The sequence below is a fragment of the Aethalodelphis obliquidens genome, unplaced genomic scaffold, assembly GCF_003676395.1.
Source record: "Aethalodelphis obliquidens isolate GAN/ISIS:26980383/991018 unplaced genomic scaffold, ASM367639v1 scaffold80, whole genome shotgun sequence".
NCBI lineage: Eukaryota > Metazoa > Chordata > Mammalia > Artiodactyla > Delphinidae > Aethalodelphis > Aethalodelphis obliquidens.
The window spans coordinates 5,752,230-5,764,318 of NW_020838024.1; the positions used below are offsets into that span (position 1 = coordinate 5,752,230).

General features: G+C 38.7%; 1 protein-coding gene across 1 annotated transcript in view; it reads left to right on the forward strand.

Annotated features, from left to right (window-relative positions):
• GOLPH3 (golgi phosphoprotein 3) overlaps positions 1-12,089 on the forward strand; it is a 53,490-nt gene that overhangs the window by 24,415 nt on the left and 16,986 nt on the right. The window contains exon 2 of the mRNA XM_027092709.1: positions 10,956-11,087. Coding sequence (XP_026948510.1) covers positions 10,956-11,087 — 132 coding nt within the window. The remainder of the gene's footprint in view (positions 1-10,955; positions 11,088-12,089) is intronic.

Below are 12,089 nucleotides of genomic sequence, written 5' to 3' on the forward strand. Positions count from 1 at the left end.
TGGCTCACGGGCCCAGCTGCTCCGCGGCATGTAGGATCTTCCCAGATCGGGGCACGAACTCGTGTCCCCTGCATCGGCAAGTGGACTCTCAACCACTGCGCCACCGGGAAAGCCCGATATAGATATTTAATAAAGCTAAATTTCTAAACACTGCTTTAGCTGCATCCCATAGATTTTTATATTTTGTGTTTTTATTCTCATTCAGTTCAAAATACTGCTTCCTAACTTCTTTTGTGATTTCTTTGACCCATGGATTATGTAGAAGTGACAGATTGATTCTCACATGGAGATTTCCCATATTTTATTCTGTTGATTTCTAATTTAATTCTCTTGGAGTAAAACATTTTCTATGATTTCACTCCTTTTAAATTCACTGTTTTATGGACAGTCATATGGGGTATCTTAGAAAATAATTCAAGTGTGCTTGAAAAGAATGTGTATTTTGATGTTCTTGGTTGGAGCATTCTATAAATGTCACTTAAGTCAAATAGGTTGATACTGTTCAGTTCTGTATCTTTGGTGTTTTCTCTCTAGTTGTATCAGTTATCAGTGTAGTCTTCAATTACTATTACTGTATTGTTTAGTTCTCCTTTTCATTGTCAGTTTTTGCTTCACGTATTTTGGGATTCTCTTGTTAGGTGTGTATATGTATAGGGGTTAAATCTTCCTGATGGTTAACTTCATTATCATTATGAAATATTCCCCTTTGTCCCGCTTAATTTTCCTTACTCTGAAGTCTGCTTTGTCTCATGTTAAGATATCTATTCCAGTTTCTTTTGATTAGTGTTTCCATGGTTTTTTAAAAAATTCATTCTTTTAAACCTGTTTGTGTCTTTGAATCTAAACTGTCTCTTATAAACAGCATAGGTATGGTTAGATCTTTTATCCAGTCTTGGAAACTTTACCTTTGGAGTATTTGATTTAGTCACATTTAATGTGATTATTGATAGAGTTGGATTTACACCAGCCACTGTGCCCTTTGCTTTCTATGTCAAATGTCCTTTTTGTCTCTCTGTTCTGCTCTTACTACCTTCTTTTGTGTTAAATATAAAATTAAAGTTATACTATTTAAATTTCCTTCCTCCTCCCTTTTTCCCTCCTTCCTTCGCTCCCTCCCTACATACCTATATCCATTTGAGTTTTTTCCTTAGTAGTTGCTCTGTGGATTACAATGTGCATCTTTATCTTACTCTTCTTTAAAGTAATACTCAATTACAGCAAAATACAGAAACTTTGTTCCAATATATCTTCATTTACTACCCCCCCTTGTGCATTATTGTCAGAAATATGTTTATGTGTTATAACCCAAACAATACTGTTTTATACTTACTGTTTTATGCAATCTTTGCTTTTAAATGAGTTTTTAAAAGCAAAAAGAGAAAATACATAGTCTTCCCTGTTTATTTACCTTTGTATCTATCTTTACTTCATACGGATTTGAAATACTGTCTGACGTTACTTACTTTCAATTAGCAGGACTTGTAAGGCAGACCTGCTAGCAGCAAATTCAGCCTTTGTTTATCTGTGAATGTCTTTGTTTCACCTTCATTTCTGAAGGGTAATACTGCTGGGTATAGATTCTTGTTTGATAGTTTGCTTCTTTCAGCACTTTGAGTGTGTTATCCTAATGCCTCCTGGTCTCCAGTATTTCTAGTGAGAAGTTATCTGGTAATTGTATTGTTCCTTTATATGTGATAAGTTGTTTTCTCTTGCTGCTTTCAATATATATTCTCTTTGTTTATGTAACAGTTTGACTGTGATGCATCTAGGTATGATGATCTCTTTGTGTTTATCCAGCTTGGAGTTTATTGAACATCTGGATCTTAGATGAATATTTTTCACCAGATTTGTTTTCAGTTGTTATTTTTTCTGCCTTCTCTTTTTGAGACTCCTGTAACTGCTGGGAGGCTTGCTTGAAAATTTTAGTCTCTGAGGCTTTCCTTATTTTCTTCATTCTTTTTTCCTTTTGTTCTTTAAATTCAAATTCAAGTTCATTGATTCTTTCTCTCTCATCTCAGATCTACTGTTGAGCTCCTCTAGTAAACTTTTCATTTCAGTTGTACTTAAAAAAAAAAAGTTTATTTATTTATTTTTGACTGCGTCAGGTCTTAGTTGCAGCACATGGGATCTTTTGTTGTGGCACATGGGCTTCTCTCTAGTTGTGGTGTGCGCGGGCTCAGTAGTTGTGGCATGGGCTTAGTTGCCCTGAGGCATGTGGAATCTTAGCTCCCTGACCAGGGATAGAACCCACGTCCCCTGCCTTGGAAGGTGGGTTCCCAACCACTTGATCACCAGGGAAGTCCCTCAGTCATACTTTTTTGTTGTTGTTGGTATGCAGGCCTCTCACTGTTGTGTCCTCTCCCGTTGCGGAGCACAGGCTCCGGATGCTCAGGCTCAGCGGCCATGGCTCACGGGCCCAGCCACTCCGCGGCATGTGGGATCTTCCCGGACCGGGACACGAACCCGTGTCCCCTGCATCGGCAGGCGGACTCTCAACCACTGCGCCACCAGGGAAGCCCAGTCATACTTTTTAACTAAAGAATTTCCATCTCTTTACTGAGATTCTGTATTTGATGAATCATTATTTTTCTTAATGAGTCATTGTCATTCTTTCCTTTAAGTCTTTAAATATAGTTTCCTTTAGTTCTTTACCCGTTATTTGATAGAATGTCCCTCAGTTTGAATTTGTTTGATATATAAATGATTATTAATGTGGTCTTAATGCATGTGTGTTTTCTGTCTTTTAAGGTTGGGGCTGTCAGGGTTTCATTTGGATGAGATTAATTGGAATGTGGCACTTAAAGTGTAAGTGGTATTTGATAATTGCAAATCCTAATTTGTTCTTTGACAAATTGGTTAGTTGGGTTGATGGGACTGCTGTTTGTTTTCTCTTAAGCAGCTGCCCTTATTGTCATAGTCACACTTACTGGTTTTCTAATAGCAACTAAAGGTTACATTTATGCAAATTTGAATTTCTTGGCCACACATAATATTTTTTAGCCTGTGATGAATATTTTAGTTATAGATTCTATACTTGAATTACAAAAACCTTTGCCAGATACTACTGATTTATTATTTCATTAAAGTCCTTCTGGCATTACTAAAAGTCAGTTGCTTGCAAGAACAGAAATCTCCTCCAAGTAGCCTAAGAAAAGGAGACATAGGTGAATCTCATGGAAATAAGGTTTAGGAGTACAGCCCAAAGATACAGGAATGCTTCTGTTGTTAGGATGCCATTCTCTGTGTGTGTCTGTGTTCCCTGTGTGTATGTCTTGGTCTGTCTCACATTGTGTGTTCTCTCATTTCTGCTCTCCATATCTCTTGTATATCTTTCTGTTTATCATTGTTCTCTGGTTGCATTTGTGCAAAATAGCCAGTGGCTTCTGAATCCACATAACCAATTACATCTCCAGTGCCCATGCGCATGTAACTGATCCAGCCTCTGTGGGCCAAGTTCAGATTCCCAGGAGGAAAACTTTAATGTGCACATCCTGGTCCAGTTAGATGTGGCAGAGTACAGTCATCTCTTTCTGTAAAATCTGTAGTTGAGGACAAGTTTTCTAAAAGGGGGATGTGAGCCAAGAGTGGCCTCAGTTAGTACAAATTTTGGATTGAGTTTGGTAGTAAATCCCAAATGTTTTTGGAAGACTGGTATTTTCTTTTGCTGAGGAAAGTCTATGTAGAAAGCCATTTCTGAAACATTGGTCACAACAGAATTCAACATTATAGGTTGTTTTTAGTGATTTCATTTTGAAATACTTTGTGCATAAAAACAGAAACATAGCTGGTAAAATATGAAAACTCCTCTGTGTACCTTGTACATATATTGATACCTAGTAATTATTTTGAATTGTTAGGTGTTTGTAGTTTCAAAGTCTGGGCTCTTTAGGCCTGTTCTGTATGACCTCCCAATTCTGGTTTACTTTGTAGTTCTTTCCTTTCCTTTTCCTTTTCTTTTTTCCTTTTCCTTTTCCCCTCCTTCCCTCCCTTCCTTCCTTTTTTTCTTTCTTTCTTTGGGTATATATTTATTTACTGTTTTTGGAAATATGGTTGATGCACAATATTATGTTAGTTTTAAGTGTACTACGTAGTGATTTGACATTTTCATATATTATGAAATGATCACCACCTAAGTCTAGTAACCATCTGTCCCCATACAAAATTATTACAATATTACTGACCATATTTCTTAGCTGTATATTATTTATTTAATAAATTTAGGTTTGTATCTCTTATGCCCTTCACCTATTTTGTTGTTCCCATCCCCTTCCCCTCCAGCAACCACCTGTTTGTTTTCTGTGTGAGTCTGTTTTCATTTTATTTTGTTTGTCTTATCTTTAGATTCCACATATAACTGAGATTATGTGGTTTTTGTGTTTCTCTGTTTGACCTGTTTCACTTAGTGTAATACCCTCCAAGACCATCCATGTTGCTGCAGATGGCAAATTTTCATTATTTTTTATGGCTGCATAGTATTCCACTTTAGAGAGAGAGAGATATATATATATATATGTATATATATATGCAGTAATATAATAAAGAAAGACAAAATACTAGAAGTAGTAGAAACTTTCAGTGATATATATATTACATTTTCTTCATCCATTCATCTGTTGATAGACACTTAGGTTGCTTCCATATCTTAGCAATTGTAAGTAGTGGTTCTGTGAACATTGGTGTGCATATATATCTTTTTGAATTAGTGTTTCTTTTTTCTGCAAGTAAATATACAGAAGTGAAATTGCCTGATCATACGGCAGTTCCATTTTTAATTTTTTGAGGAACCTCCGTACTGTTTTCCTTAGTGACTCCTACAATTTACAGTCCCACCAACAGTGCACGAGGGTTCCCTTTTCTCCACTTCCTTGCCAACACTTATTATTTCTTGTCTTCTTGATGATAGCCATTCTGGCAGGTGTGAGATGGTATATCTCATTGTGGTTTTGATTTGCATTTCCCTGTTGATTAGTGATGTTGATTATGTCTTCATGAGTCTGTTGGCCCTCTGTATGTTTTCTTTGGAAAAAATGTTTACACAGGTCTTCTGCCCACTTTTTTTTTTCCAGTACGCGGGCCTCTCACTGTTGTGGCCTCTCCCCTTGTGGAGCACAGGCTCCGGACGCGCAGGCTCAGCAGCCATGGCTCACAGGCCCAGCTGCTCCGTGGCATGTGGGATCTTCCCGGACCGGGGCACGGAGCCGTGTCCCCTGCATCGGCAGGCGGACTCTCAACCACTGCGCCACCAGGGAAGCCCCCTGCCCACTTTTTAATTGGGTTGTTTCTCGTTGTTTTGATGTTGACTTGTATAAATTCTTTGTATATTTTGGATATTAACTTCTTATCAGATATATCATTTGCAAACATAACCCATATAAGTAGGCTGTCTTTTTTTTTTAATAAGTAAAGCACCTTTTTTTTAGATTTTATTTTTGGCTGTGTTGGGTCTTCGTTGCTGTTTGCAGGCTTTCTCTAGTTGTGGCAAGCAGGGGCTACTCTTCGTTGCAGTGCGTGGGCTTCTCATTGCGGTGGCTTATCTTGTTGCGGAGCATGGCCTCTAGGCCTGTGGGCTTCAGTAGTTGCAGCACACGGGCTCAGTAGTTGCAGCATGTGGACCCTAGAGCGCACAGTCTTCAGTAGTTTTGGGTTTTATATGTTAATACAGAAGGGTTTTATGTATTAATACATATAAACATTCTCTATGCATATATGTTTATATAATTTCAAATTAGGGTCATACCTTATATATACTATTTTGTACCTGTTTTTCATGTTTTATTTATATATATATATCATGTTCTGTATTTTTTATTCTGTGCTTACATTTTATTTTTTATATGTGTGTGTGTGTTTATGTTCTAGGAAGGAAAATCACATAATACTTTTGGTTGTATACCTCTTATGATACTTGTACACTATGTTTTAAATATTTTATTGCAGGTGGCCAGGCTTTCGAGTTCAGTCTTAAACAACAAACGTCCTCTGGTTAAATATTCTGGAGCTCGTAACCTGAATGATGAGAACTCAGTGTTTGCATATTTAGGGGCCCAGTGAGCATTTCCCTTTTCCCCTATTCAGGTTGAGCCACTTGAGAAGAAAAGGGAATCAGGCAAATAGAGATCCAAATAAATGTTATCTTATCCCTGAGAAAAAGTTGTGCTGGAGGTTGTTGCTTAGATCTGCAGCAACATCAGGTTTCATGTATGTAGTCTCTGTCCCCTAAGTTTAGATCTTGGAACTGCCCACTGAGGGAAGGATTGTGTCTGCAGAGCTTGTCCCTCATATCGTTGCCTCATTCGTTACTGTACCATTCATTCCTTCTACTTAGCTCCTTGCTTCGGAGTGGCATACTATATGATAAAGGTCATTTATCCCAGTTTAAGTTACAAGCTTCTCTTGAGGTCTGCCTAAAGGTTGGCCATTTGTCTGAGTGTCTGATGCTGAGTATTACCAACAACGTAAGATTGATTGGAGCACTCTGTAGTCAGTTTAGTTGGCTCTCCATTGGGAAAGTCTCCACCTACCTGGTTATTATTAGTTGTTATTATTAAAGTAGATTGTTGGTGAAAGGTAAGTAGAGGTGCTTTGCATTAGTTTCCAGGGCCTTCTGAGTCCCTGTCTCTTGTGTTCTGTTCTTGGTTTTGTTGGAAGCTTGTGAGCTGCACATGGTATGACTTTTGAATGTTCCTGTTTTGATTTTCTAGCAGCGCAACTCACCAGGAAAACCGTATTAGGGTCTTAATGCACCCGTTTATTCTTGCATGTTTCCCCTTGTTTTGGACCCATGAACCTAATGAAATCATGTTTCTCTGGATTCTGTGAGGGCAGTGTATGATCCACCTCTATTTGGCATATCTCTGCCTCTCCCATTCTATTTTAGGAATAGGAGCTGGTTCTGATCATAATCTTGAACTTGTAGGGCCCCAAAATAGTTTTTTTTTTTGGTGGTTGTCCAGCCTCCATCAGGACCCAGTTGAGTCTTCTGCAGTGAGTGGGGGACATCCTCAAGATCCTGTGGCTACTGGTATTCCCAGTACAGTGCTGCTTCTTCATCAGTAAGTTGATTGCCTGGCCAGTGGTTCTCCCTTGGTGTGACCCTGAACTTTGAGCACTAGTACCCTGTCCTTGGACTAACCTGGGATATGAAGCTATTTCCTCCATCACTGGTGGTAGAATCTCATACCCATTGGGGGGTCTGAAATGATTATTGGCTTCCAAGCACAAGAGCTGTGCAGTGTCACTGAATACATAGTCATAATTTGTTATAATGATCATCATTGCTATTTCTTTCTTTCTTTTTTCGGCCTTGCCGTGCAGCTTGTGGGATCCTAGTTCCCAGACCAGGGCTTGAACCCAGGCCCACGGCAGTGAAGGCACCGAGTCTTAACCATTGGACTGCCAGGGAATTCCCCATCATTGCTATTTCTTTACTCTCTCACAGTATGGTTGCACACGTAGCTAGTTGTGCTTTTGAACCAAATCGTAAACTGCTTGATACTGTCAGGTCTTCCTCACCTATTTTAACCATCTTTTTAAATGTGGCTGGCTTGCCTTTTTCACAGATAGGGTATAAGATTTTTACTGGGGCATAAACACATTCATGCCCTGAACATATAACCATCCTGTTTAGACTGCAGCTTCTTGAAATTGTTTCAGGGAGTAGTGGTTTATCTGAGGACAAAATCCTCTGGGCAGTGTGGTTGTTACTGACCTGCTCTTATAAAATCTTTTCCACTGAGAAGTCAGGTGGATTGATGGCATGCCTGGGTCTGGATGTTCAGTCACCCAATCTTGTACCAAGTTTTAAGATGCCCAGTAACTGACATGGTAGGCTCTAGTTCATCATTACACAGCTGGGCACCTGTGAGGCCTATGCCACCTGTCTCTTCCCTCTTCCATGGGTTAAGGTTAGCTCAGTAGTTGCAATACCATATTTCCTTTAATCTTAGGTACCATCTATTTTAAAATGCATCCCAATATCAGAGATAAAACTTTTTCCCTCAGTTTTATTGAGAGGTAATTGACATACATCACTATATAAATTTAAAGTGTACAGCATGATGGTTTGGTTTACATATGCAGGCATACTTTATTTTATTGTGCTTCACAGATATTGTATGTTTTACAAATTGAAGGTTTGTGGCAATGCTGCGTAGTCACATGATGGTTAGCATTTTTTAGCAATAAGGTATTTTTAAATAAAGGTATATACTTTTTTTTAAGACATGCTATTGCACACTTAATAGACTACAGTATAGTTTGAATATAACTTTTATATACACTAGGAAACCAAAACATTTGTGTTACTTGCTTTATTGTGATATTGGCTTTCTTGTGGTAGTCTGGAACCAAACCCGTGTTATCTCCGAGGCATGCCTGTATCATGAAATGATTACCACAGTAGGTTTAGCATCCGTTATCTCATATGGAGATACTAAACTTCTAAAATATATGTTTGGGGATCGATGAGATCTAGTTTTAAGGTTAACACTAGAGATTAAAAGATGTAAGGGCTCTTTAGCACTTGGCAAGGCCTAAGCTGGTGCTCTGGCTTCTCAGTAGTTCTGCTCACATGTGTTGTGACATGGATTCACTGCAGAATCTTGCTGGCCTAGCTCATGACCAGATTCACTTGACGCTTTTCCAACATACTGCTTTCCCTCTAATAGACATAATTCTTAAGGATGGCGTTGTCATTTTATCCAGTAATAACCATAAAATCTTTTAATTTAACACTGCCCTTCTAAGTACCCTTTCTCCCCCGCCTCCTACCTCCTGCAACTTGCTTAATTCCTGATCCTACTTTTATGATGCAGATTTTAGCAGGGGTCATCAACATGCTGGCCTGTTCTGTTGCTTGGTATGGCTTTTTTGTTTTGTTTTTAATTTTTTATTTGTTTTTGGCTGTGTTGGGTCTTTGTTGCTGCGCTCGGGCTTTCTCTAGGTGCGACGAGCGGGGGCTACTCTTCCTTGTGGTGCGCGGGCTTCTCGTTGCGATGGCTTCTCTTGTTGCAGAGCGCGGGCTCTAGGAGCGCAGGCTTCAGTAGTTGTAGCTCGTGAGCTCTAGAGCGCAGGCTCAGTAGTTGTGGCGCACGGGCTTCGTTGCTCCGCTGCGTGTGGGATCTTCCTGGACCAGGCCTCAAACCCGTGTCCGCTGCATTGGCAGGTGGATCCTTAACCACTGCGCCACCAGGGAAGCCCCTTGGTGTGGCTTTGATGGCTTCATTTATTTTTGGAATATTGCTCATGTGTCCCAGAAGCTTTGCTACAGAACTGTCCGCGCCCATTTGTCTATTTTCCCACATGAAATCAATTCTGTTTAAGCATCTGTCTTTTTATGGTAATGCCCAAAAGCCGTTCATTAAATGTAAAACTTTGAAGTCTGTTATTAAAGACTCCATTTTGCTAACATCTCTGGGTTGCCATTACTCTGAGAGCAATTGAGGCTGAGGTGTATTTCGTTCTCTGCTAGCAAATGTAAGCTTCTAATGAGTGCTGTTCATCTGAAATTTCCAGGCTGCAGAGACAGGGCATGGTCCTGTCTACATCCATCACTGTTTTATGAGGTGTACTGTATTGTTTATAGTTTTTAGAGGCTCACCTAGGAACTCTGTCTGTACGTCCAGGCCAATTGAAGCCCGATAGCTGTAACTTTGATTTTATGTGAATCCATTCCTAGGCTTCCTAGGGCTTTAATTGTTTTGGATGGATACAGAAGCCATCGATTGTACCTGATGTCTGTAAGTTATTGGTCTTATTAACCACTTAGTTAATATCTGGCAGTCTTAATTTAATCAGATCGCTAACACTTAGGTTTAAAAGGATTCCCTCAAACCTAGTCAGTGTTTGCTTTCCCTGCCTCACATTTAAATCTCCCTCTTTGAATTGATATTTTTATCTCCTTGTGTCTCCCTTCATCCAAATTTTTATTTTCCCAAAGCCTTCATTCTCAGAAGTGGTAGCTTTGTCATTTAAGTCCTTGTGTCAGTGGTGAAGTCCCATGGACCCTGATGGTCAGTCATCTTCTTAAATACAAGCTGACCACCATGACCTGGCAATGTACCAAGACTGACCTCAAGAAAGTACCGAAACCAAGGGTCTAGGCCTCCCTATTCCTGGTCCTCCATTCTTCAAAGAATCCATTGACCTGTTCTCCCTCCCATCAAAATTATATGTTACCTTGTTCTGAGCCTTAACCAGAACCAGTTATCACTTCTGCTTTCTCTTCAGAGTTGGGCACTTTAATAGCTGGCAACTCTGCTGGCACAGTTCATGGCTTCATAATTTGGACAGTCCCAGTTATTAGCTCCCAAAGAGTGCCCTGACTTTATCTGGTGATGCCTGTTTCACTTGAGAATTCCCAGATCCCTGGCTGTCCATCAGTCTCATTCTGTCTGGCTGTTTTTCCACCTTGGACGTTGCCCTTAAATTTCTCTTGGTGGGGTGGGGGAATCCGATCGCTTTACAGTTTGTTATTCAGAACTTTAGGCATGGCCCCGTATGTAAGTTTTCTGATACATTCTTCCAAATTTAACCTTGTATTTTTATTGCAAACAGCATTGAACGATGTTCTAATTCTCCATGAGGCTACATTGGGCTAGATTATTTTTCCTGAGCTTCTTAATTTGCCCACGTATACTAGTAATAAACGACTATAATCTAAGGTTAACTGAGTGGGTGAGCCCTGTTGCCTGCAATCTGAAAGAGCCTAATTAGCACATAACTTAGTGAGTTCCAAAGTTATTTGTTGTTTATCTACATGTAAGGAAAGTGGTGAAAAGACAGTAAATCCCTGAAAATCCTAGTTTAATAATGTATAGTAACTATTTTTTCAGTATTTTAATTATGGAAAGACATGCAAAGCAAAAGGCACAAGAAATAACTTTGGCTAAAAAGTGATTCTGTTCTTGACTCTGAGTTCAAAGTAAATTAGCTCTTTTGTTTTCTTTTTTAAATAGGGTTACACATCATTTTGGAATGACTGTATATCATCTGGATTACGTGGCTGTATGTTAATTGAATTAGCATTGAGAGGAAGGTTACAGCTAGAGGCTTGTGGAATGAGACGTAAAAGTCTGTTAACAAGAAAGGTAAGAGGGGGCCTATATAACATCTCCTTTTTAAAGAGTTTGTGCTGCCTAAAAATGAATACTGTTTCTACTAATAGTTTTCTTTTTTATTGAAGTATAGTTGATTTATTATGTTGTGTTAATTTCTGCTTACAGCAAAGTGATTCAGTTATACATATACATGCATTTTTAAAAATATTCTTTTCCATTATGGCTTATCACAGTATATTGAATATAATTCCCTGTGCTATACAGTAGAACCTTGTTGTTTACTAATAGCTTTCAAAAATTAAAGAAGAGAAGTTGATTTTAAAGTTAAGTCTTTATTGAATCATGTTTCCATATCTTTTCTTGCATCCTTGGGTGTTTGGTTCTTTGCGCATAATGAGTAATGTAATTCATTGTTAGGATCACTGGCCACTGCATCCTATATATTCAGAAAGACTCCAGACTTTATTTGCTGCTCCTGAAAGCCATGATTTGGAAAACTTGACGTAACTACTCAAAAGTGGTATTGTGCAAATTAACTGTCCATAGGCTGTTGATCTTTTTGCCAGAATACAAGTAGGTTTCACATCTCTGCCTCTCCACTGTGAAGGTCTGTGTTAATAGAGGTATTATTGACTAGTTTTTAGAATTTCTAACTTTAACCTCAATCTAAAATATTCAAGACTCTTTCTCTTCTAGTCTGTCATTGTTTCTTGGGGGACGTGGGGTGTTTCAAAGCTATTTTTTCCTAAATACACTGTCTTATAATGAAATCCAAAAAGTTTTAGGTGAAAACTGAACATTTTTTGATTGAAATGCCAGAGAGAGTAATAATCCTATAGGAAAGAAAGAAATGTATTCTTGAAGATTGTATGCAAAGTAAACACGGTATGGCAGAAAATATTCCTCGTGGAATATTAAAATTAAATCTAGTCATTTAGAGTCAAATGAGCTGGCATGAGATTAGTTTTGAAGTTACTGTTTTAGATATCTATGTCATAAAGCAGAATAAAATTTTTATTTGTTTTACTGTGC